The sequence below is a fragment of the Eurosta solidaginis genome, chromosome 1 (genome assembly GCF_040869045.1).
Source record: "Eurosta solidaginis isolate ZX-2024a chromosome 1, ASM4086904v1, whole genome shotgun sequence".
NCBI classification, from domain to species: domain Eukaryota; kingdom Metazoa; phylum Arthropoda; class Insecta; order Diptera; family Tephritidae; genus Eurosta; species Eurosta solidaginis.
In genome coordinates this window covers 55,011,789-55,038,840 of record NC_090319.1, presented here as the reverse complement: position 1 = coordinate 55,038,840, position 27,052 = coordinate 55,011,789, and the positions used below count along the sequence as shown (strand labels likewise).

Below are 27,052 nucleotides of genomic sequence, written 5' to 3'. Positions count from 1 at the left end.
GTAATCCGCATTTATATTCATTCATTCATATTTAGTCTGATTAATTGTAAAATTTGTAGACTAACAAATAAATAAATAAATAAATAAATTGCACAGTTTTACAGCTCTGTGTTAAACACATCTATGTATATGAAAAATGTTAATGTGTCACCGCCTTTAGGCAAGGTGCACACGAGGCTACGCGTCGTAGACACGTTCAAGATATTTCATAGCTACAATTTCTCTACGCCTCAAGATCTGCACACGAAGCTACTTTCGAGCGTCGCTACAGAAAGCAAACAAATATTGAAGAAAATAAAAAATTTAATTTCTTCAGCTATATCCGTCCCCGAAACCAAAGGAAATAGGTATTAAACGTTGTTTGCATCCCTGTGCCTCTGTAAATTATGAAAGGCAATTTTTAAACCACCGCGGACTAGAGAAAAGGGTGATTTCTAGTTTCTACAACTTTTTAGCCTTTTAAACGCTTCAGCAATGTCTAACCAAGCTGTTGTGGTGTTTAATATTTTTTAACTAATTACACAAATTTGCATACAAAAAAATGTAAAAAAACATCTTGCTCTTCTTTTTTTTCAAGCCTACGTACGCACAGTGACCAACATTGCTTTACGCTTAGCTACACGAAAATTTCATGCTTTATCGCTTTCATGCAGCTGACGCCTCGTATGCAGCTCTCCATTCAAATACATGTGTTTGGCATCAAAGCGTCCAAATTTCCCTTGCAGCGTCTATGACGCGTAGCCTCGTGTGCATCTTGCCTTACTCAACAAAATGATTCGATGATTTGGGCATTAAATTGTTTCTAAAAACTAGGGACCAGCGTTTTTCATCGATATTTTACCGAAAGTTGTGCGCCATTTTGGTTTCTCTTGGTCTGCCATCTTTGGATCTGTCTGTGAAGAAAAAGTCATCTGTGTGGAATTTTTTTGTGAATTTAGAAAACGTTATTTTCCAACTGAAAAATATGTCGGTACATTCGGAAGAAACTAATAATCATAGCCAGAAGGAGGCTGAAGTTGACGGACAACGTATAAATAATTTTGCCAAGAAGTTTTTGGATGAATTGAGCGAGGAGCGTGAGCGCTTAAGTAGTGAATTTCCGCTATGTGCGCTTCTTATAGAAGAAGGTACATTTAGATTTTCTACATGCCTATTTCGGGAAAATTTTGGTAATAGTCTAGTTGAGGGGTCGACTGCTAATACGCTACCAAAAATATCGAGAGAGGTGTCAAAAGACGCGTATTAATCTCGAGAATAATAATCCGATGGCGGAAAAGAAAAATTTTATCTCTGTCCGGAGATATTTGCAGTTGAAGTTGGCGATTTCCATGTGGTTGTTGTTGTGTTAGTACCCCCAAAAAAAATTGTGCATCACCGTGGCGGTAGCCACGGTTATACGACACACCCGGACTTGGCATGGCGTAACCCAGGGTTATTTTTTATAAGCGCGGCCGAAGGCCGCCAACGTAGAAAGGTGTTCTGCGCAAAAATACTATGGCCCCGACCCGCGGTTTTGGAGGTACCCGCGGGTCTTTTTTCGGTTTTTCGTTAATATCTTTTGAACGCGTTAAAATTTTTATTTTCCGCCTTCGGATTATTAATACTGATGTCAAGACGCGTCGTTTGACACCTCTCTCGATATGTTTTGACGCGTATTAGCAGTCGACCCCTCAACTAAACTATTACCAAAATTTTAGAATAGCACCCCCGAGTTCGGGGTAAATCTTAAATCATTATAATTATAATTTAAAAGTTATTTGTTGTTAAAGTTTGCAAATTTCTATACAACTTTTATATGTGTATACGTATAAATATTTTATGACATTACAAATCTGTGCTGCCACATCTAAAAAACGGAACAAGTGCAGAATCGAAAAATAACTTGTAAAAATACCTTTAATCTGATGTATATATATATTTAACTGTTCTAGTCTTTATTTATCAAAAATTTGAAAAAGCTCTTTCTTGCATTCGTGAACGAGCTGATATTACCTTATAACTCTTATGTTTATTGTTATGTTAGCCAATCCAACACCGACTGCACAGTAATTCTGCATAGAACACCTGTCTGCATAGGCGGCCTTCGGCCGCGCTTATAAAAAATAACCCTGGGCTACGCCATGCCAAGTCCGGGTGTGTGGTATAACCGTGGCTACCGCCACGGTGATGTCCTTCCGCATAGTACATCCTTCTACGCAGGTGATGTCCTTCCGCATAGTACACCCTTCTACGCAGGTCACCGTGGCGGTAGCCACGGTTATACCACACACCCGGACTTGGCATGGCGTAGCCCAGGGTTATTTTTTATAAGCGCAGCCGAAGGCTGCCTATGCAGAAAGGTGCCCTACGGAGAATTACTGTGCATGGCGCAGCCGGTCTTGGATCGGCTAACATAACAATAAACATAAGAGTTATAAGGTAATATCAGCTCGTTTGCGAAAGCAAAAAAGAGCTTTTTCCAATTTTTGGTAAATAAAGAGTAGAAAAGTTAAAGATATGTATATATACATCAGATGAAAGGTATTTTTATAAGTTATTTTTCGATTCTGCACTTGTTCCGTTTTTTAGATGTGGTCGCACAGATTTTTAATGTCATAAAATATATATACGTATACACATATAAAAGTTGTATAGAAATTTTTCAAACTTTAACAACAAATAACTTTTAAATTATAAGTTTGCGCACTTTAAAATATATTTATTTGTGATTGGGAAAACTCCCTCTATCATTTGATACCAAGTTAAAACCCGAACTCGGGGGGTGCTAAACTAAATCGCGGCCCCTATTTCTAGCGAAGCGTATGTTTTTATTCACTGCACTATCGTCATATTTGCGAAAAGCAAATTATTATTATTATTATTTTATTTATTACGGCCAAAAGAGCCTAATTCATTTTATAGTACAATTTACAAAATTCATAATTGTTTCTTATACAAGTGTAGTTGATGTCTCGACTGCTAATACGCTACCAGAAATATCGAGAGAAGTGTCAAAAGACGCGTATTGACCTCGACAACAATAATCCGAGGGCGGAAAAAACATTTTATCTCTGCCCGGAGATATTTGTAGTTGAAATTAGAGATTTTCATGTGGTTGTTGTAATCACGAACCAATAAATAGATCCCGCATTTAAAAATGAGAGAGCAAAAAAATCAGCTGTGATATAAATTTCCTCGGCGTGACTTCACGCTTTTGACAACATGTTTCATTGCTAACGCAGCGTTCAGGGATTATTCCAATCGGAGGACTGTGATCCTCTCTTACCTCCTTCGTTTTTCATCTCAAAGTTTATTTGAGTCGAGTTGAAAACTAAATAGTATTACTACCTAATATCTCTTGTTTGCAGTTTTCATTGCATACGTATGAAAAGCTGATTGTTGGGATTCAAGAGGTTTTGTAGCGAAATATATAGCTTATCCAACCCTATTGTCAACCTCACCTTCGAGCGGTGAATCCCGTTTCACTAACAGACGAGGCTCTGGCGACCCCAAGCTCCTCATGGAACTTGGAGGAGGGAAGGGAGGGGTGGCCTAAAGGTTTAATGTGGCCATATAAATCGTTCCCGAGATGATCGGGCCAGCACCTTAATGGTGCTGTGTTACCGGAGCGTACCAGATCTGTATCCGGCAAAGGACCATCACATCGATAACACTCCACAAAGACTTCGGGGAGTAACCTAATCGCTACAACAACAAAAGCTGATTGTTAACAAGTGACGATTGGAATTAATTTTTCGTGTCTTAAGCCATATTTGTTCATTTTAGCTCATCATTATACCTCCTTCATTACTCGCCGTCGACATGTTGTTGTTGTTGTTGTAGCGATTAGGTTACTCCCCGAAGGCTTTGGGGAGTGTTATCGATGTGATGGTCCTTTGTCGGATACAGATCCGATACGCTCCGGTAACACAGCACCATTAAGGTGCTGACCCGACCATCTCGGGAACGATTTATATGGCCACATTAAACCTTCAGGCCATCCCTCCCTCCCCACCCCCAACTTCCATGAGGAGCTTGGGGTCGCCAGAGCCTCGTCTGTTAGTGAAACGGGATTCCCCGCTCGAAGGTGAGGTTGACAATTGGGTTGGAGAAGCTATATATTGCGCTACACAACCCCTTGAATCCCTCGCCGTCGACATCACGGATAGGACTATAAATCTTCCGGAGAACATTCTTTCGACACCTTCCATGGTTCCGAGCCATACATCAGTGGTGTGATGAGTGACTTGTAGAATTTTGTTCGTCGACAGAGAACTTTACTTTTCAATTGCCTAAGGAAGCATTTGTTTGCAAGAGTTATTCTCCGTTTGATTTCTAGGCCGACATTGTTTTTGCTTTTAATGCTGCTTCCCAAATAGACGAAATTATTCAGTCTCGAATTTATACCTGTCTACGACGTGGCTACAAAGGCCACGATGTACAGCAAGTACAACAACAACAGCAAGTACTTCGTCTTGTTCACATTTACTGCAAGACACACTTTTTATGCTTCTTTATCTTACACCAACTCTTCGCCCCCATGTTTGAACAGCACGGCTCACGTCGCCATAGTTGAATGTCGAAGCGTGTTTTTCATCATCGGCGATCGGGGTATCAAGTTCTTCTTCCCCCATACTCTGTACGTCACAGGTCGCCATTATCGTTCCCACAGGAATCTGCCCCGGTCTTGAAAACTTTTGTCATTAAAAGAGCATGAAATATGTATGGTAAACCGAAAATAATAGTTGTTTTTCGCGACAAATATATGGGGAGATAGAGATAGATTTTCTTCCAGAATGTGGTGTGTTAATGGGAGCATAAATTGGTCATCCTGCACGTTTAAGGCCGACTCCATGTGCATCTGATAAGGCAGATAGCTGAGAAACATTTCATGGCAAAAACACAATCGTAAGGTTTTTCATGCCACCAAATCAATTTGATGTTAGTTGTTCGCCTGCTTTCAAAAAGGAAGAAAAAATATACTCTCAAAATTTTATTTTTACTTCGGCATAGTCGTTTACTCAGATAACAGTTTTAAATACTCCGAGCACTGGTAGCGGAATATGAGAGAAATGTAATAAATCGAAAAATTTCAAAGCGCTACGTCATCGCACTTTTTTCAAATTCGATTACAAATACAATTCTAGAATGCGGGATCTTGGCTCATTTGTTTATGGTTCTAATATTGTTGTAACCACAAAAAAAATTGTGAACATAAGTGTTTTGCGCGGATATAGTTTTGGTCTCCAAACCGGTGTTGGACCCACCCACGGCAATTTTTTATAAGCGGTGCCGAAGGCCGCAAATGCAGAAAGGTATTCTGCGCAAAAATACTATGGATCCCACCCCCGGTTTCGGAGGTCATTTTTCGGTTTTTCGTTAATATATTTTGAACGAGCTAAATTTTTATTTTCCGCCTTCGGATTATTAATACTGATGTCAAGACGCGTCGGTAGAGTATTAGCACTCGACCCCTCAACTAGATTTTACCCGCATATATTTTCACTCCTTATGGATGTGCATAAACTCCTTTCACTGGTGTTTTTTCCTTCATTAGCTATGGAACGAATTTGTAGTACTGGACGTGTTCCCGGTCGGGAGTATTACGCTGATGTGTTCAAACAAAAACCAATAAAGCTTGCTCAGAAAGTTTTTATTCCAATAAAGCAATATCCAAAGGTATGTATTTCTTAGTTAGTTTTAGTATACGTAGGAGGGGCGTGGTGTAGGGGGATACTGTTCTGGGGCCGAATCGTAAATCGTAACATACGATCCGTATTCGAATACGATTTTTTTAATCACAATAGCTCCGAAAAGTTGTATCGAGTTATTTAAATTCATGAAATAGGAACATCGCGTCTTCACTAGATCCATAAATATTTTTTTAAATAGTTGGATAAGCTAATATATATCGTTGAGCGAAAATAGTTTTCGATCCGTGATCGTATGTTACGATTTCATAGCTGGTCTATTTATTATTATTAAGATTATTTAAGATATTTTATATTTTTTTACATTAAATCAATGGCAAGGAAATTATGTATCCATGGTGGTCCATTGCTCATCACTTTGAGATACCACCCATAATAAAATAAAATAGGGCCAAATAAAAGTTGGAACAGGGGGGATTGGAAACACGTCCTCCCATTACATGTTGAGCTGTGCTGATGGAAATCTTCATGGATGGGAGCACTGGAGGATTGGAAACGCGCCCTTTCCAACCTCTTAAAAGAGTGAATCCCAGACTCGCCCGTTTGTCATACTAGTAAATATGCTGATTGGAATCACATTCCGACAGCATATTCAATAGAACTAATTGATTTTAATAATGAATTGTATGTAGTAGTTTAAGTTTTAGGCCTAAACAGCCGTAATAATAAATAAATTAAATATAGATCCGGTATGTTCCGATAACAAGCACCATAAAGGTACTAGCCCGACCACCTGGGAACGATTTAAATTACCTTAATGGTGCTTGTTACCGGAATATTTTGGATCTAAGTATATCCGGCAAAGGACCATCAACAATGAAAACACTTCCGAAACCTTCGGGGAGTGTCTTAATCGCTACAACAACAACAGGCCTGTCAAAACACTGCTCTCAGAATCGCTACGGGCTGTCTTCTTATGCCCAAACAACACCACCTACACAATGAGGCGAGAGAGTACGCCCCATTTGGGATAGAAATGAAATGCGGAATAGTTTCTGTTGTATACCCATAAACCTGGACATAACAGACATCTGATTGAAGAGGCCGCGCCTCCAAGGGACTTAAGAAGTCATCTCCGCAACCTTTTCGAGGAAATGTGGCGCCTACGAACACAGCCATATGTAGAGAAAAGCACGATGAAGCCCTCAGTGATATCTACAAAAAGCCGTCGGGCCTCGATGCCAAAAATTGCCGGAAAACGCCGTTCTTAAAGTCAAATATCAATCCCGACTATACATAATGTATATCCTGCTTGCAACGTGTCGGCACATGACACCAACTATCTCCTCAAATGCAATCTGGAATCAACGCCTCCAAAACCCCATTCTCTCTGGTCCACCCCTGTTGTAACTGCAAGTTTTCTGGGTCTCCCGTTTAAGGATGTTGCTGTCAAGTTGTGGGTGGTCGCACCTATTAGATCGGCTGAAGCACTGATACAACAACAATAAGCGTTTCTTAATCTTTGCCCAAATGCTGTGGACTTGAGGCTAATTCTTCATTTATTTGTACTTTGGCTCGACCTGAAGAAACTTCATTTCGACCATTCTCTGTAGTGAGAGTACGTGTACTGTACGATTCATATTTTTTAACGTTTAACGTAATACACGAAATAATATTATTTCGTTTTTTAGCATATACGGAGTCCAATCGTTGATTTGGAACTCACGAACAGTAGTAGCAGGTGAGACACTCGCGCACAAACAACACATGATTTCCTTGAAAACTCTCTTACAGCATTTTATGGCATGCAAGCACAAATACATAGGAATGGTCCTCCAACAACAAAAAACACAGTGATTTAATTCGTGTTCAACGTTAACGACTCAATTTCATTAAATCAGTTCTTAAACAAAATTATTTTGATACGTTTGTTTTGCGCTTTAATGAAACCAAATAGTTTTGAATAGTTTATTAAGCATCTCTGGTCGAAATCAAATTAAAAATGCTTTGTTGTTGATTTTTACGATGTTATGCTCTCGCTTGAAGTAAACGTATATCGCACACTAACTACAAAAGAGTCACAACTTGAAAAATGTAAATGTTCAGGAGAGAAGAAAAACGGTTTATGTGAAAACGTCTGTAATGTTATACTGAAATCCAGTTTTACAAAAAGGAGACCTTCATTATAAAATGAATTGACGACATTTTGTTGTAATTATTTGTTTACGTACAAAATACATAGCAATTTGAATTATGACTATTTCTAAGAAAACTTACTACTCGTACATTCACAATTATTTCATCAAAAAAGGAAAATTTCACAATAATACAAGCAAATTTACTCACTCCTTTGGTATAAAAAGACGCAATTTTAACTAATACACAACTTAAAACTTTTTTGCAACAAGATAGTCAGAATTTAAAATAATGTTCTTTATGTGTAAACAAAATTTTTCACTCACATTGACACAACTAAAAATAGTACTCATTAGTTGATACAGCGCAAGCGATGCAATCAACCACAAAACTGGCATAACGGTATTTTTCCAGTTAAAGAAGAAAATAATGACAACGAAATTTAAGGGGCAGTTAGAGATGTGTAGTGTGAATTGGTTTATGGAAAAAACCGATTTTGAAAAGTTTAAGTTATGACTTTTGTAGTCAGTGTGCGATATGATCGTTTAGCAGGTGCTAAGCTGACGCCCACCGGTGTAAGGAAATACCCTTTGTATTGTGAATCTTCAGTACGAACGAATTAATTTTGTTGTTTTGTAACCGCAAAAACATTCCCCGATGATTTAAGGGAGTGTTACAGATAGGGGCAGTGCTTTGCCGGATGTAAATCTGGTACGTTCTAATACTTGCACTTCCTGGATCTAGCTCACTTCCTCGGAAACGATCTTTTTTTTATCCGTCGAATTTTTGGGTCAAAGATTCAGATTTTTTAAGAAATAGTGACAACCATGAACATTTCTTTTACACCCTGTACATAAACGTTCGTAAAACTTTGCGCAATTTCTCGTATTCATTAATTAATGGTTTTTTGTTTAGTTCAACTTTACTGGTAAAATATTAGGACCCAAGGGTAATTCACTTCGTCGCTTGCAAGATGAAACACAATGTCGTATTGTAATCAAGGGTCGCAATTCAATACGCGATCGTGCTAAAGAGGAGGAAATGCGGAACTCTGGTGATCCACGCCATTCTCATTTAAATAAAGATTTGTTTGTGGAGATAAGTACTGTTGCAACACCTGCAGAGGCATATGCACGAGTTGCATACGCTCTAGCTGAAATAAGAAAATATCTGGTACCGGACATGAATGATGATGTTGCACAGGAACAATTACGTGAACTTATGGAAATTGATCCCAAACAAGCAAAGCTACGTTCGAAGTAAATAATTGCACATCTATATATGTATACAAAGTTGTTTGTTGAAACATATTTTAATCTATGAATATATATTTTTTTTTTTCAGATCAGTATATGACACAAAAGTACCTATTGCTGGCCCATCAAAATACTTAAATTTTATCAAGCAATATGCATACGAAATGGAACAAGCCAAGTAAGCTCTATACTCGTCTTATACGTAGATATTAGGGCTGGGACTATCCGCATATTAGAATATCCAGATATCCATACGGATATCCGTTGAAACGGATAAAATCCGAACGGCACGGATATACGGTTAATATTCGTCTGTGAGACTATCCGGATATCCGGATTTATGAAGATCCGGTTAATAACCGTATTTTTGGATATCCAGTGAAAGCACCAAATTGATGTACCATATATGTTTATTTAACATTAATAACAATAAATTCGTGGGGCATTTAAATCAACAGTGAATACAAAAAAGGCTCGTATTGAAAAATATGTAATATGATGTTAAACTATTTTCTTCTTGTTCTGGTGTAAGAAAACAAGTGCCGATATCATTTCCCAACTCGAACAATTTCGTGTGGGACGAACTACATTTCCAGTACTTGAAAATACCCTTTCAGAAGCTGTTGAAGTGGCAGGTACCGCAAGATATCTTTTGGCGATTTTCGACAGATTGGGATATATTTTTTCATGGTCTTGCAACCAATTGCTGGTACTGAGATTGTGGTTTATTTGTTCTTGGAATAAGTAGCGCTGAAACTCGTCTTCCTCCCTTGTGTCACTGTCATTATCATTTAGGAGTATATGCATGGCCGTGAGATCACTGTTTTCCGGAGCTTCTTCTTGGGCATTCATATCAGCAGTACCCATTTTATTGCACATTTTTTCCACATGATTTTGTGCGTTTACTCGAATGATTGAAACTCATCACTAGTTTCGAAGCCTTTTGGATGACTCCACAACATTCCGGTAGTTTCATTCCTAAATTAACACTCAATTGAAGTGTATGTGCACTGCATGGATGACTGGTTATGTCACGGCTCAAACCCCGAACAGCATTTGTTATATTTTTCGCGTAGTCGTGTACAATAGTTGTGACTTTTTCTTTGATATCCCATTCTTCCATATCATCTCGAAACGAGACTTCTAATTCTCAGCTGTGTGGCTTTCAGTCATTTCTTCGGTGAGCAAATTGAAAGAGCGAGTAATCCAATTAGAATCTAAATAATGCGCTGTAAGTCCCATATAGGATCGGGTGGGTCTTGATGTCCAGCAATCAATACTTACTTACTTAATTGGCGCTTAACCGTCTAAACGGGTTATGGCCGTCCAACAAGAAAGCTTGTTATATTTCATTGGAGTATGGTTTTACGTGGCTGGTCCCAAGCCCAGCGCACAACCCGCTCAGCGGGGGTGAAAATATTACTTGGCACGTTTATATAGCGAGCCGCTTGCTCCAAGACAGACGCCCGCTTGCAGCCGAGCCTAGAGGTTTACAGACGCTGCTAGCCCTTAAACCGATTATGTCAGAGTGGCCTAGCCAGGTTGTCGCCTTCTCACATTAGCTCTAAACGGATGTTTAGCGGCTACCCAGAGGATACTTGGCCGCAAGCGACAGGCAGTAGTGAGCTGCTTGAACCGCATGCAAAAGAATCGCTCTGGCTATTCCCAGGTGAATGGCGGTCAGAAGCTTTCTCCACTTACGTGGACTTCGACACACGGATCCACCCTCCAATCAATGGTCAAAGCTATATCAGAAGCTGAACTGAGATTTTTCTTAACTTTCTCTATTTCGCGGTTACGCATGGCTTGAATTCTACCGAAAATTGTTTTGCGGCAAGGACATTAACAAACTTCTTGAATCCATCACATTCCACCAATGAAATAGGCAATAAGTCAACAGCAATCATATTAGCCAAGGATTGTGTTATTATCTCTTGACGTTCTTTGCACATATACTTATTGCCAACAGTTTGAGCTACGCGTGATGTTCGAACTTTCTTCATTGGGGGTTCTGAACATGCCGAATTGTGATCAAAATTACTTTGTGATATACTGCTACTCGGCTAATATTCTGGCGCAGATTCAGATAGAAAAGCTGCGTCTATACCATTCTCTTGAAGATGGAAACACTGATAGTGGCTCCATAGACTTGATGTCGATCCTGTGTTTTGTAGCGTTTTTTCACAATATAAACAAATGGCACTGTTCTTATTTTCACTTTTTGGGAAATGATCCCAAATCTTGCTGAAGATTTTAGCACTCATTATTAGTTTAAATTGACGCTTTGTGAAATTGTTGATGTTTATTAAATTATAGCTTTTTAATTTTTGACGTTAATTTAATAATCTTACAACATATTTTGTGAACAATTTTTCGATGTTTGCTTCCGTTCATTTCTCATATGCAGATATTCAACTTTTATATTCCAGTAACCGGACATACATACGGATATCTGGATTTCCCATTTACGAATCCTGATAGCCGGATTTTTTGCTTAGCTATCCAGTTACTCGAATATCCAGTTTATCCGGATTGTTGAAAAATCCGGATGCAGTTCACAGCCCTAGTAGATATGTATGTATTGTAAAAATGTATATTATCATCTTCAACCATATACAGGGAAGAGGAATCGGAAGAGGAGCTTATGTATGAACCACGTGTCATTACAAAACGAACCCTTGTTCCGGCTTATGAATATACTAAAGGTAAGTTTTATTAACTCATAAAAAAATTAACATGTCTGTTGCGCTAACTACGTTACAAGGTACACACATATTTTCTATTATGAATGCTATACAAGCACTCAAAAGGCAAAATAAACTTAAATGCAATCTAATAACTGGAATGTAATAATTATATCTGAAATAAATATATGTTCACATGCATAAAAAGTATCAAAAGTTTTGGAGGTGTGGTATATAGTGGATTTTTAATTTATCATTTTGGTTATTTTATTTTTTATTTATTTAATTTAAAATTATAGTCGACTCAAAACAAAGCGGTCGACTGTTAAGAATAGTAGATTCAATTACAAGAAAAGAACGTACATAAACTTACAAGCCGAGAATTAAAGTAAATTATATATGTGACCCGGTCTATGAAAAGGTGGCTTATGTCTCAAAAAACAGCTGTTAACAGCTGTTTCTCGCAATTTCTTTTTTGAGTCATAAGCCACCTTTTCATGACCGGGTCACATATAACTATACGCATTACAATTTCAATTATAGTATAAAGTAACAATGTTATATAAGAATTTATTTAAATGTGCCCAGTAAGGGCCATCGTGAGGAGCTCAGAAGGAAGCTTACGCGAGGTGCTCAGAAAGGAGCTCGGTGCCCATAAGGGGGCAGACGCGACGTGCTCATAAAGGTGTCGGATGCCCAGTAGGTGGAACATGCGAAAGAAAAATAAAATATCAGGCTAAACCTAAGAATATGGTAGTATGTAAAGCGGCAAACGAACTTCAAGGCTAATGCAGTTGTACAAATCATTGTAACGTGAGCACCAACGACGCAGGGGACTATTTCTAGCAAAATTTTGCGGGCATAGAGGTAAATGAAAAGGCAAAAAATGTCTGGAGGCCCTAGCAGGAACAGTAAAATTTAGTTGACTGACTAGGTTCAGGGGAGTCTATCACGCTGATGATGAGCTTATGAATGAACATAACGTCGAGTAAAGCTCTACAATTTTTTAGAAATGGAAAATTAATTAAAAGAAGCCTATTTCTGTATGGTGGAAGACGCGTACTTGATTCCCAGTTGAAACCTCATAATACAAAAATTAAGAACTGTCTCTGGACCGACTCAATCCGATTTATATGGTTTTGATAGGTTGGAGACCAAACACTTGAACAATACTAGAGAATGGGACGTACCAGCGAAATATAAAGGACCTTAGTGAAAAAAGGGTCATCAAACTGTTTAGCCCAACGTTTGATAAATCCTAGTACACCAGTTACTTTGTTAATAGTAGTTGAGATATGCATGCTAAAACTTAATTTCGTATCAAAAATAACACCTAGATCAGTTACAACAGATATCCCCTCCAAAGGGTTGCCGTTAAGTATATAAGATGTCAGGACCGGCCTTACCCGGTGAAATGCCATTTGCTTGCATTTAGAGCAATTCAGAAAAAATAAATTTGCAGTACAGCAGCTTTGAAAAGAGTCGAGATCGACCTGAAGCTGATTAAAATAGGACAAGTTTGAAGGCAGATATGTGTAACACAGTTTTACATCATCTACGTACATAAAAACTCTAGAATGCAAGATAACCTGTGTTAAGTCATTGATGAACAAGGTAAAAAGTAAAGGACCCAAATGGCTACCCTGGGGAACGTCAGAAGTTACATCAATCGACCTTGAACGATTATTTTTGCAGAAAACTCGTTGTGTCCTATTTTCAAGATAACTTGAAATCCAATTTAACAAAGGCTTTGGAAAGTCCAGTAGATCAAGTTTGTGAACTAAGAGCTCGTGATTAACACAGTCAAACGCTTTACTAAAGTCAGTGTAAATGACATCTGTTTGTTTGCAATCTAAAAAACCATTTATAACAAAAGACGTAAATTCAAGCAAGTTGGTAGTTGTTGATCTTCGACCCACAAAGCCATGTTGGTGATATTAAAGAGTTACACAGATATTGAAGCTGGCATGTAATTATCTGCTCAAAAGTAAGATAGGTTCAGATAGGCTGACAGCACAGTACTTAAGAACGCAACCGGGAACACCGTCTGGACCGGGTAAAGATACCGGTTTCAATGCAAGTAGACTCTGAAGAACGGTATCTTTATCAATAAATGGGTTTAAAATACTATTAGAACTTTCCAAGCTATATGGATAAACATCGCACTGGACACATTGGGATAAATAGGTTGATTTAAAGAATTATGTACAATATATCGACTCCGTGTGGAATATCACCCTTTCCCAAAAACGTTTATATCAAACGTTTTAAAAAAGCCCAATATCAAAATTTATTTGAAGAACCCCTGGAAAATACGGTTGAATAATTTCATCTCTCAGATTTTGTGTCAAAAAAAGAGACCCAATTTGAGTCAACGATTATTTCTTGATATTTATTTTGAACGATAAGAATTTTGTTCGTTGGCAATAGAAAGAAATTTGAATTTTTTTTGTTTATGATAGTGTTGATAATTGCATCTTTTGCAATATCTGAGAGCTATGGTTGCTTTTAACCAACTGTTTATCTTCATGTTTGAACACATTGGCAAGTAGTGAATAATTGACGCATTGTTTGCCAAACTGAAATATTACCATTTCTATTTCTTTATAGTCCGACGGTACATTCCATCATATGGAATTGGAGTATCGGCCCCATTATCTTTCTTGCCTCTTAACAATGAGAAAAAGTGATACCACCATAATTTAAGTACCCTCGGTACATCGTTCTTGGAACCCTCCGTCATTCGCCGAATTTTGTCATTAGATTTTCGAGCATTGTTTACATCAGCCTCCAAATCATGCTCATATGGAAATCTTTAAGATGATGGATCCAGTCGATATTTTGAACCTCGGAGAGTCCGTGAAAGTTGTCTCTGGAGTTATGCCTGACATCGGTAATGTTTTCATTGATTGATCATTGAGCCATTGATGTGGTTCCGGTCTTTTTGCACCTGATAATACTGATACCCGTAGATATGTAGAAGCGCGACGAAGGCAATTAACCTCGGCAAATTGAGGAGTATTGGTGGATACTTAATTTGCCCACTCTTAGGGCGATCGGCCAGTTTATCCGTCCTAAGAGTCATCCTCACAATAAGACGTTTCATTTAAATACAGGCATGGTAATGAAATTCGGCATATAATTTATTGGGACCACGAGTAATGTTTTCACTGAAAATGGGCGTAATCGGAATAGTACTACGCCCCTTTATGTCTGTCAAATTTCCCATAAACATATGTAGTGTCAAATTGGGTTACTGCATTTAAATCTGGCAACTCCCCCTCTAATAAAAAAAGATGCAGCCATGCATGTATGCACTTGGCATTACTGGGTGAGAGAGTCGAATGACGGAGAATTCTGATTGGCTGAATCCTCCGTTAGTCGACTCTATCACGCCATCGCATCATAAGATTTTCCCGTTATGCGTTTTTGCATACCGGCAAAGTTGCTTTGAGGCGTCAGTATTTTTTTCTACAGTTTGAGTTTGGATTGAGCCGGCACGACACGAACACGCGAAAAATGAAACGTAAAAGAAATGTTAACGTGTACAAGTTTAAAAATAGTTATATAAATAAACAAACGAAAACTTCACATATATTGGAAATTAAAAACTAAACGAAACAAACATAAACCAAATAAAATAAAAACTAAATTAAACAAAGAAAAGAATATATTTTTATTGTTGTGTGTGTGTGCGTGCGTGTGGCTGCGAGCCCAAAGTTGAGTGGCATCAGCATGCCACTTTACATGGCGACCGTGACACAATCTGCAGATTGTAATATAGTGGAAAAACTGGACAGTCTAAAATTTTACATATGTAAAATGCGTGAAGATTGTAATAAATGTGCTGAAAAAAAAAAACACTATGAAGTGCCGTAGAGTGAAACCCAAAATGTGTGGGTATATGCCTCATCATTGGACTCCTTTATTGGACCATTTTCAAAAAATTACTACAAAAGCATAAAATCAATAAATTACAAAAATTGTTCAAGTCCGAAATACTGGCGAAAACAAATCAAAATTTCTACTCAAACTACGAAAATTTACTACATTACTTAATATTAAATCCTAACAAATTTCGACATTTTCAACTAAATACATGGAAACCTAACCCTACGCAAAAATGCAAATATGTCATAAATATCACGAAATTTATACAAACTACTTAACAAATTATCTACAAACAAATTTTCGTAAAACTTTTAAATATAATAAAGCCACGGCAGTTTTGGCTTATATACATATACATATATGCTGGTGTGTACAGCTAACAAAAGCGCTAAAGCCAATCGCATGGTTAACGGCACATAATCACGCCAGAAACAATTTAATATAACGGCGAATAAATAATGGCGCTAAAGCCGTGAAATCAACTTTATCAGCAGAGAAAGTCCGGGATAGCAAACGCCGACAGAGGCATCTCCAACAAAAAAAGAAAGCAGCAGCGGAGGGTATATTGGCAGCAGTGCAGCACCATGAAAAAGCAGTACCAGAACGGCAGCAGAAAGGGGTAACTGCCGTAAATGTATGTATGTAACCATTTATTTCTATTTCTAATTATTCTTACATATATTTCTACCAACATTGATTAAAATTTGAATAATAATTCAAAGTAAACTAAATTTTAAATTTCGAGTTTTGCGTTTTGCCATAAGGCCGATCATAGCAATAAACAACTGTATATTTTAAGGTGCCTACTAATAAATTTCAAATGCCCTAACGATACAAATATTCAGCTATTGATTTGCGTGCAAATTTACTTGAAACTTTAGTGTTTTGGCAATATTTAAACCAGTTACTTTTCGGAAATATTTGAAATTTAGTGGTTATAATAATATGGAAATTGCATTAAGCTTATAAAACCGTGAATTTTTGTTTATAAGTCATTTAGAGACGCCTACGAAATGGTTTTGAGAAAAATTAAAATAATATTGAATTTATCACAGCAAATCCGTTTCTAAGCCTCTTTAAATCAAAAATTTATTATTTTTATAATAAAATCGTCCTCTGACATGCCAGGAAATGAAATTTTTGCCTTCATATACAAAATTGAATTTAACTTGGAAACAATAAAATATTTTCATTCATTTCGTTCGATTGCTATAGGAATTATAGAAACATTTTGGAAATTTTATTAAAAGCGGTGCGTCCGTGATATAATATACGTTATACTTTTCATACCTTCAATATAAAGCGATGTGGTCGTAAACATCGCCGTATATTCGGAAAAATTTTGGTTAGGCTTGTGAAAACAAGTGCGGTTTTTTATATTTTTTCCAATAGTCCAAAAAAAATATACCAGCCTGTTTCGGTTTTCACAAAATAAAAGAAAACCGGAACACGCTTGCCTATTTCCTTTTGCAAAGCCCATTCTGGGGGGCGAGAAACCACAGACCAAGTGTCCTTTTTAGGACAGCCTGTCCATTGGTTAGCTAGCGGGGCTAACCTAGTGGGGGACAGTCGGTAAGTCCGACTAAGTTCGGCACGGAAGGGGGGTAGGCATTTCTCTAGCCTATAATTTAGAGAAAATCCGCAGACCGGATGTTCCTTTGTTTTCAAAAAAAACAAATTATATAATTTTCTTAACCAGACTTACCATTTTATAAAACTCATACCAAACGCGACAAATATTAACCGGATTTTCAAATAATATTTACAAAATATTTACCTGATTTACAAAATTTTTTCTCTTAAAATAATTTTCAATAAAATTACCCTGTTTCAAACACATGTCCGATTCTGAGGGCAATTCCAGCGATAAATCAAGCCCTAAAGGAAGGTGTTCACTAGCTCGTCAAGAAGATTTTTTAGGATTTAATGACTCAGATATCGCAGAAAATAATACTTCAAATTTTCAGTCAGTAACTAATATTATAAACACTCAGCCTTCAGCAAATTCGTCTAATAATTCAGACAACCTACTAACTAGCACTTCCAATTTTCAGTCAGGAACTGACTTTTCCAATTCTCACTCTACTTCAAATTCTTCTAATTTGCCTTCAACAAATAATTCTTCAGATTTACAATCGAATAACAATATTTCAATCATGGCAACCTCAGAACAGAAAAAGGTGTTCATTACCAGTTGCGCCTCAATTATTAGGGACAACTACAGCGGCGATCCACTGGCATTAGAATCTTTTATCGACAAAATAAAATTAATTGAAATCTTCTCAGATGAAAATTTAAATAGTACTTTTATTGCATTTTTGAAATCCAAACTTGAGGGAAAAGCACGCGAAGCATTACCAACCGTAATAAATTCAGTCGATGACATAAAGACTGCCTTGAGAAATAGAATAAAACCCGACAACTCGAAAGTTGTTTCTGGTAAAATCGCGTCTTTACATGTCATCAATAATAATTACTCAGACTTTGCTAAGCGCGTTGAAGAACTATCCGACGCATTAGAACGTTCTTTGATTATTGAAGGTATGACACAAGCCAAGGCACATGAAATGGCCGTAGAGCAAACAGTGAATGTGTGCAGGTTGAACACTCGTTCAGAATTGGTCAAATCCATCCTGGCTTCAACTACCTTCAGTGATTCAAAAGACGTAGTTGCAAAAATGATAGTCGAACGTAATAATGAGGTAAAAGAAAGACAAGTACTAGCATTCCGTACTCGTGGTAATTGGCAAACAGGTTTTCGAGGAAATTATAGAGGTAATAACTTCAATAATAGGTACAACAATCCAAACGCGAGATTCAACAATAAAAATAGAAATAATTACAACAATATTAATTACGGGTACAATAATTCTAATAGAGGTAATAATGACAGATATAGCACTAATAGAAACAATCAGCCTAGTAGTAGTAACAATAATGCTAATAATAATAGACGTTCAAATTCGCGAAGTAATGCCAATGTACGCGCTTTAAACGTGAACGACCCTCAGGAGCGAACACTGGGGGATCGGGATCACGATTTAGACAATTAAACGAATCTTCTTCAAAAATATTAAAATCCATCTACTGCTTGAACCTTAATTATTCAGATTTTATTGAACTTCAATGTAGCGATTCCTACAAACCATGTACTTTTCTAGTAGATTCTCAAGCAGATATTTCTTTAATCAAAATTTCAAGTTTATCTCAAAATTGTAACTTTAATACTAACGAAATAACAAACATAACAGGCGTAACGCCTGAAACAATTTCAACTTTAGGAACCTTAAAAACCAACTTAATTGCATATAAATCCTTAATACCGCATACTTTACATGTAGTTAACGACGATTTCAATATACCTTCAGACGGAATACTCGGCAAAGACTTTTTAAAATTTAATAAATGCATTATTAATTACGCAAGCGATAGCATAACTATTAATACCGGATTAGATAACGCAAATATACCAATTTTACACGGCACGAGTACCGATTCTTTAGTTATTCCTCCGAGATGTGAAGTTTATCGGTTATTTAAATTACCAAAATGCGATAATCCTGTTTTTGTAGACTCGCAAGAAATCTGTAATGGTGTTTTTACGGCAAAGTGCATTGTTGACACAAATAATCCAGTTATAAAAATTTTAAATATTACTGACGAAGTAAAACATGTCAACAATTGCAATATCGTAACGGAAGATATCACCAACTACAATGTCTACAAAATCAATGAAACTTCAAAAGATCAAAAACGCTTAGAGGAATTAACGAAAATTTTGAAAAATCAAAGGCCGGGTTATGCTCAAAAACAATTACTAGATTTATGCTTAAAATATGCCGATGTATTCGCTTTAAAAACTGATCGTATGACTTTAAATAACTTTTACGAACAAAAGCTACGTTTAACTGATAAAAATCCAGTCTATATAAAAAATTATCGTTTACCATATACACAACGGGAAGAAATCAATAAACAAGTCGAAAATTTAATGCGAAATGATTTAATAGAACCCAGCTTTTCTAATTATAACAGCCCTTTAATTTTGGTGCCGAAAAAGGATCCTACAGGCCAAAAGTCTTACCGTATGTGCGTTGATTTCAGAGCAGTCAACAAAAAGCTTATCGCAGACAAATTTCCGTTGGCACGCGTAGACGACATACTCGACAATCTTGGCAGAGCCAAATATTTTTCGACTTTAGATCTTTTTTCTGGTTTTCACCAAATACCACTTCATGTTAATTCTAGAGACGTTACATCTTTCAGTACAGATCGAGGAGCTTTTCGTTGGAAAGTTTTACCTTTCGGTTTAAATATAGCACCAAACTCTTTTTCACGTATGATGTCATTAGCATTTTCAGGCATTTCGCCAAATCAAGCTTTTATGTACATTGACGATGTTATCGTCATCGGATGTAGCGAGACACATCACCTCAAAAATTTAGAAAAAGTTTTCGAAACTTGTAGAAAATTCAATTTAAAGTTAAATCCCAACAAATGCAATTTCCTTCGTTCTGAAGTAACTTTTTTAGGCCATAAATGCACCTCCAAAGGCCTGCTGCCAGATGACTCAAAAATAGACGCAATTAAAAAATACAATAAGCCAAAAGACAAGGACGCTGTTAGGCGGTTCGTTGCATTTGCAAATTATTATAGGCGTTTTATACCTAACTTTGCGTCACTGGCAGCCCCTTTAAATCGTCTAAATCGAAAAAAAGTTGAATTTGTTTGGGATGATGCTTGCGAAAATGCTTTCGAAAAATTAAGATTATCATTAATGTCTCCTCAATTATTACAATACCCTGATTTTTCAAAAGAATTTATTATCACTGTAGATGCATCTAAGAGTGGTTGTGGCGCTATATTAAGCCAAAAGCATGGAGATAATGACTTACCGATTTGCTTTGCATCAAAATCTTTCAATAAAGCCGAACAGAAAAAGGCAATCATAGAATTAGAACTTTTAGCAATACATTTTGCTATAAAACATTTTCGGCCGTATGTCTACGGTACACATTTCACGGTAAAATCAGACCATAGACCATTAGTTTATCTATTCAATATGAAAGATCCTTCCTCGAAACTCTCTAGAATCAGATTAGATTTATCAGAATACAATTTTACAATTGAATATATTAAAGGAAAATCGAACGTTGTGGCTGATGCTCTTTCGCGTATAAGTATAGACGAGATTAAAGATTCGACAAAACACGTTTTAGCCGTTAAAACGCGATCACAAACTAAACAACAAGAATTACAAAATGAAAAAATAAGTTTAAATGATACGACCTCTAACGATAATAAAGTACAAGTTTATGATAAATTTTCACACGATTTTTCAAAAAAGATACCGCGAGTAAAATCAACAATACAATATAATAAACATAAGGAGATCTTCAATTTACAAATTTATGCGCATTTAAAACACAAAAAATACAATTTGCTTAATCTCGTGACTGTTAACGAAATAACGAATTTAGATGAGTTACTTTCGAGGCTGGAAAAAGCAGCCGACAATCACAATATTAAACAATTAGAATGGCCAAAAAATGATATATTTTTCAATAATTTTTCAATTACGAATTTTAAAATCCGCGGAAATGAAATTTTAAAATCATTACAAATAATATTGACGGACCCTGTAGAGACCGTAACAGACAATGAACAGAAACAAAAACTTATGACAATTTATCACGAAGATCCACTGTTAGGAGGCCATTGCGGAACAAAAAGGTTATATGCCAAATTAAGAACTAAATATTACTGGAAAAACATGACACGTGATATAGCGAAATTTGTGAAAAATTGCAATAAATGTCTTTTAAATAAAGTGAGACCAAAAACAAAAGAAAATCTTGTCCTTACTCCAACACCCTGTAAACCATTTGACATAGTGATTATCGATACAATAGGTCCACTTCCAGAATCAAACTATGGTAACAAGTTCGCTGTTACTATGATTTGTGACTTTTCTAAATACCTGGTAACAGTAGCTGTACCAGATAAATCAGCAAAAACTATCGCATGTGCTATTTTTGAAACCTTTATACTAACATATGGTACAATGAGAGCCATTAGATCCGATTTAGGGACAGAATACAAAAATGAATTAGTCTCGGAATTAACAAAACTTTTAAAAATTAATCATGATTTCTCAACAGCTTATCACCACGAAACTGTTGGTACTGTTGAAAGAAACCATAGAGTCTTTAACGAATATTTACGTGCATATCTAGATGAAACGTATTCAGATTGGGATACGTATTTGAAGTATTTTACATTTTTACATAATACTACAAGTAGTTCGGTTTTTGATAATAAATTTACTCCTTTCGAATTAATATTTGGCAGAAAATCTACAATGCCACATGAATTACAAAAGGAACAAATCGATCCGATCTATAATGTAGAAAATTATACAAAAGAACTAAAATATAGAATGCAAAAATCTCATAAAATGGCAAGAAATTTGATTAATAAACATAAAATTAGAAATAAAGAATTATACGATAAAACTGCTAAGACTTTAGAAATTAAAATTAATGATAGGGTTTTAGTGGAAACAGAACCGAGAAATAAACATAGAAATATATATCAAGGTCCGTACATAATAAAGAATATCGATGGACCAAATGTAAAAATTTTTGATGAAACTAATAAAATTGAAAAAATTGTACACAAAAATCGTATACAAAAAATTAATTAAATTGATAGCCGAAAATAATCTTTAAATATAAACCTACTTTAAGAACACGCCAATGAAGGCCAAACTAAACAAACTATTAATGTTAATTCTTAATACGGCCTAATGTACAAAATTCATATGTTAGATTGAAATACTTAATAAATATATATTTACTCAATTTAATAATAAGCATATAAATAGTAACGGTTCACTTCAAACTAAAAACATTATTTTTTACATATTTCATTTTCTTATAAATTTATATCTTAACCCTAGTAAAGCCTAAAGAAGAATGTGGCAAGACTGATCACCTTGCCAAATTCTTCTTTTCTAAAGGGGGATGATGTAGTGTCAAATTGGGTTACTGCATTTAAATCTGGCAACTCCCCCTCTAATAAAAAAAGATGCAGCCATGCATGTATGCACTTGGCATTACTGGGTGAGAGAGTCGAATGACGGAGAATTCTGATTGGCTGAATCCTCCGTTAGTCGACTCTATCACGCCATCGCATCATAAGATTTTCCCGTTATGCGTTTTTGCATACCGGCAAAGTTGCTTTGAGGCGTCAGTATTTTTTTCTACAGTTTGAGTTTGGATTGAGCCGGCACGTCACGAACACGCGAAAAATGAAACGTAAAAGAAATGTTAACGTGTACAAGTTTAAAAATAGTTATATAAATAAACAAACGAAAACTTCACATATATTGGAAATTAAAAACTAAACGAAACAAACATAAACCAAATAAAATAAAAACTAAATTAAACAAAGAAAAGAATATATTTTTATTGTTGTGTGTGTGTGCGTGCGTGTGGCTGCGAGCCCAAAGTTGAGTGGCATCAGCATGCCACTTTACACATAGTTCGTCGATATTTCAATAGCAAATATGGGTATTTTCTTTAAATTTTGGCACATTGCTTCTATGTGTAGAGATGACTCAATCGGCATAGAAATTTAAAAAATGCGGATGGAAATGCTCACTTATTGAATATTAATTCGATCGACTTGCTGTTGCGATTTCTTGAAAACGTTTAAAGATACAGTGATGAAATTTGGTATCCGCCTTTTTTATTATAAGATGATCTCCTCTGAATAAAATTACAAAAACCCATTGATGAACACGCCCATTTACAATATCAATCAAATAAGGAAAGCCAAGTTCGGGTGTAACTGAACATTACATACTCAGCTGAGAGCTTTGGAGACAAAATAAGGGAAAATTACCATTTAGGAAAATGTACCTAGGGTAACCCTGGAATGTGTTTGTATGACATGGGTATCAAATTAAAGGTATTAATGAGGGTTTTAAAAGTCCCTCAGTTCTATATGTGAAGGCGTTTTCAAGATATCGACCAAAATGTGGACCAGGGTGACCCATAACATCATCTGTCGGGTATCGCTAATTTATTTATATATGTGATATCACGAACAGCATTCCTGCCATTTTTGATTTCGCATCGCAAAACTTTTTCATTTTTGTCTACTTAATATGGTAGCTTCACACCCATTTTACAAAGTTTTTTCTAAAGTAATATTTTGCCAATCACCATGTTTCATTCCTTTTTTCGTATTTGATACAGAATTATTGAATTTTTTTTTCATTTTTCGAAATTTTCGATATCGAAAAAGTGGGCGTGGTCATCATAGTCGGATTTCGGCCATTTTTAATACCAAGATAAAGTGAGTTCAGATAAGTACGTGAACTAAGTTCAGTAAAGATATATAGATTTTTGCTCAAGTTATCGTGTTAACGACCGAGCGAAAGGACAGACGGTCGACTGTGTATAAAAAGTGGGCGTGGATTCAACCGATTTCACCCATTTTCACAGAAAACAGTTATCCTCATAGAAGCTATGCCCTTACCAAATTTTACAAGGATTGGTAAAGTTTTGTTCGACTTATGGCATTAAAAGTATTCTAGACAAATTAAATGAAAAAGGGCGGAGCCACGCCCATTTAGAAATTTTATTTTATTTTTGTATTTTGTTGCACCATATTTACTTATATACTGTAAAATTTGACTTAAAAAAAAGAGTGCGTGTTCGTCATCTGATTTTGCTAGTTCTTATTTAGAACATGTTGTAATGAATTTGCTGCAAATCCTCTTATTTGCAATCCTCTACTAAGTTCGAATCACTAAACTGTTGAATAAATAACTCCAATTTGTAATAATGCAAAATGGCCTTTATTAAAGTACTTCACAATAACAAACTGTGCAACGAATAGCTTGCTTAATAACCACACTGATTGATAGCTCAATGAAACTCTACTATTCAAAATAGCAAAACACTGCTATTGCTCGCTAGATATCGTCTTAATCAAACTGCTTGACAACTCAAATCAAACTGAATTACTTCTTACTCGCTTGCCCCGCTTTTATAGTTTACGCTGCATACTTCTAGGCTCTTCGATTTCCAGAACTTACTAGTTGTTTCGGCTACAAAATCGCCAGCCACAACTACGTGCACAAATTATTGCTCTCTCTTGTGACAACTCAGATAAGATATATGCATGTGTTTGTGCATTGCCGCTCCGCTGCTCGTATACGTACATATGTGTAGACGCAATTATTTATTCGTTTATGTAGATACATAAAGATTGAATTATTGATGTGAATGTTTGTAGTTTACAGTCTCTCGCGCGCACATAGGCATATAAGTAAATGCATCTGTGTGTGACATCTCTCTGGGTTGCCTTATATATGTGTATACTTGATTTGATTATTAACGTAAATACTGCTTGGCATGGCCTTAGCATCGCCTTATTGATGGGATAATTTAGTGATGCTAATATCCGTGACACTGCCCTCTACCTAAGTCTGATCGTCCCGATCAGACAAATCTCTCGATCTAAACGTTGCTAGCCTTTCCAAATGGACCACCTTCATTTTGGTTCGTGGTTTACCGATGGTTTGTATGCGGTACACTACATCGTTGATCCGTTTTACAACTTTGTATGGGCCTTCCCAATTACACTGCAATTTCGGGGACAAACCTTTTTTACGTTGTGGGTTGTATAACAGCACCAAATCTCCTTCCTGAAAACCTTCTGAATTAATTGCTTTATCATATCTGGCTTTCATCTTATCACTCATAATCTTTGTTCGTTGCCTTATCAGATCATGTATTTCTCTTAGCTCTTCTTCCAAATCACTAGTGGATTTCCTGACATTTCTCTCCGTATTGGCATCTATCCCAAACTTCAAATCAGCTGGCAGTCTAAGGTCATTGCCAAAAATTACTTTTGCAGGGGTTTGGCCCGTTGTCTCATGCACTGCTGATCGGTAAGCCATCAAGAATAATGGTATGCGGGTATCCCATTCTTTATGGTACTTGTCCACTACTTTCCTTAAGTGCTCCTCCAATGTTCTATTGAATCGTTCTACCATACCATCGGATTGAGGATGCAATGCAGTTGTCCGTGTTTTTCGAATGCCCAATGACTTACACATTTCCTGGAACACAGCTGATTCGAAATTCCTGCCTTGGTCAGAATGTAACTCCATTGGTACACCATACCTTGCAACCCAATTGTTTATAAACACTTCTGCTACCGTTTCCGCTTCTTGATTTGGGATTGGGTATACCTCTGGCCATTTGCTGAAATAATCCATAACTACCAGCACATATTTGTGTCCGCCGTTGCTAGTAGGAAATGGACCGGCGACATCCATAGCGATCCTTTCAAATGGCGCACCTGAGTTATATTGCTTCATCTGGCCATGACTTCGTGTTCTGGGCCCTTTCGCTCTGCTGCAAACCTCGCAGTTCGCAATTCACTCAGTGACCGACTGACGGCAACCAACCCAATAGAATCTCTGTTTAATCTTCTCGAGCGTCTTCGTGATTCCAAGATGACCTCCGCTTGGACCATTATGCAGCTCGCTGAGCACGTCAGGAATCCTCTTTCTGGGAACAACTATCAGTTTATTCTTGTATTTACCATCCTCACTCTCCCATACTCGATGAAGGCAACCGGATATCAATTCTAAACTGTTCCACTGTGCCCAATATGACTTCGCAATAGGACTCTCTGCTGACATCTCTTCTCTGTTTGGTCTTTCATTTCGTTCGAGCCCTTGCATAACACGTGACAGATCTGCATCTTCTAGCTGACACTTTCTTAGTTGTTCCTTGTCCCATTCATCTGTACATGTTATATTCATTAGCCGGACATCTATAATGTCTTCTTTAGCCTCGGCTTTTGAACAGTGCTTGCATTCCAGCCTACATGGTCTTCGTGACATTGCATCAGCATTTCCATGGGTACTACCTTTTCGATGCTCAATGGAAAAGTCATAGCTTTGTAGTCGCTCGATCCACCGTGCCAATTGTCCTTCCGGATTACGGAACTGCAGAAGCCATTTCAACGCTGCGTGATCTGTCCTGACACGGAATCGCTTGCCGTAGAGGTATTTGTGAAAATGTTTAATGCACTCTACCAATGCCAACAGCTCTCTCCGCGTAACACAGTAGTTCCTCTCTGGTTTTCCAATCGAACGGCTGTAATATGCAACTACCTTCTCCTGTCCATCGACCAGTTGTGATAAAACGCCTCCTATAGCATATCCACTCGCATCTGTATCTAGAATAAATGTTGCTCCTGGAATCGGATATGCTAACATTGGGGCAGTGCACAAACGCTCCTTCAATGTTTGGAAAGCCACTTCTTGCTCCTTCTTCCATTCAAAAGCTTTGTTTTTTCTTGTAAGCTCATGGAGGCTATGGGCTACGCTGGAAAAATTTCGTACAAATCGGCGGTAATATGTGCA

General features: G+C 36.8%; 1 protein-coding gene across 1 annotated transcript in view; it reads left to right on the top strand.

Moving 5' to 3' along the window:
• The first annotated feature begins 868 nt into the window (after positions 1-868).
• The window catches only part of LOC137253611 (KH domain-containing, RNA-binding, signal transduction-associated protein 2-like), a 41,227-nt gene continuing 15,043 nt past the window's right edge, over positions 869-27,052 (top strand). Inside the window, exons 1-5 of the mRNA XM_067790869.1 lie at positions 869-1,127; positions 5,537-5,658; positions 8,682-9,025; positions 9,111-9,200; positions 11,642-11,727. Of these exons, the coding sequence (XP_067646970.1) occupies positions 965-1,127; positions 5,537-5,658; positions 8,682-9,025; positions 9,111-9,200; positions 11,642-11,727 (805 nt within the window). The 5' untranslated portion in view covers positions 869-964. The remainder of the gene's footprint in view (positions 1,128-5,536; positions 5,659-8,681; positions 9,026-9,110; positions 9,201-11,641; positions 11,728-27,052) is intronic.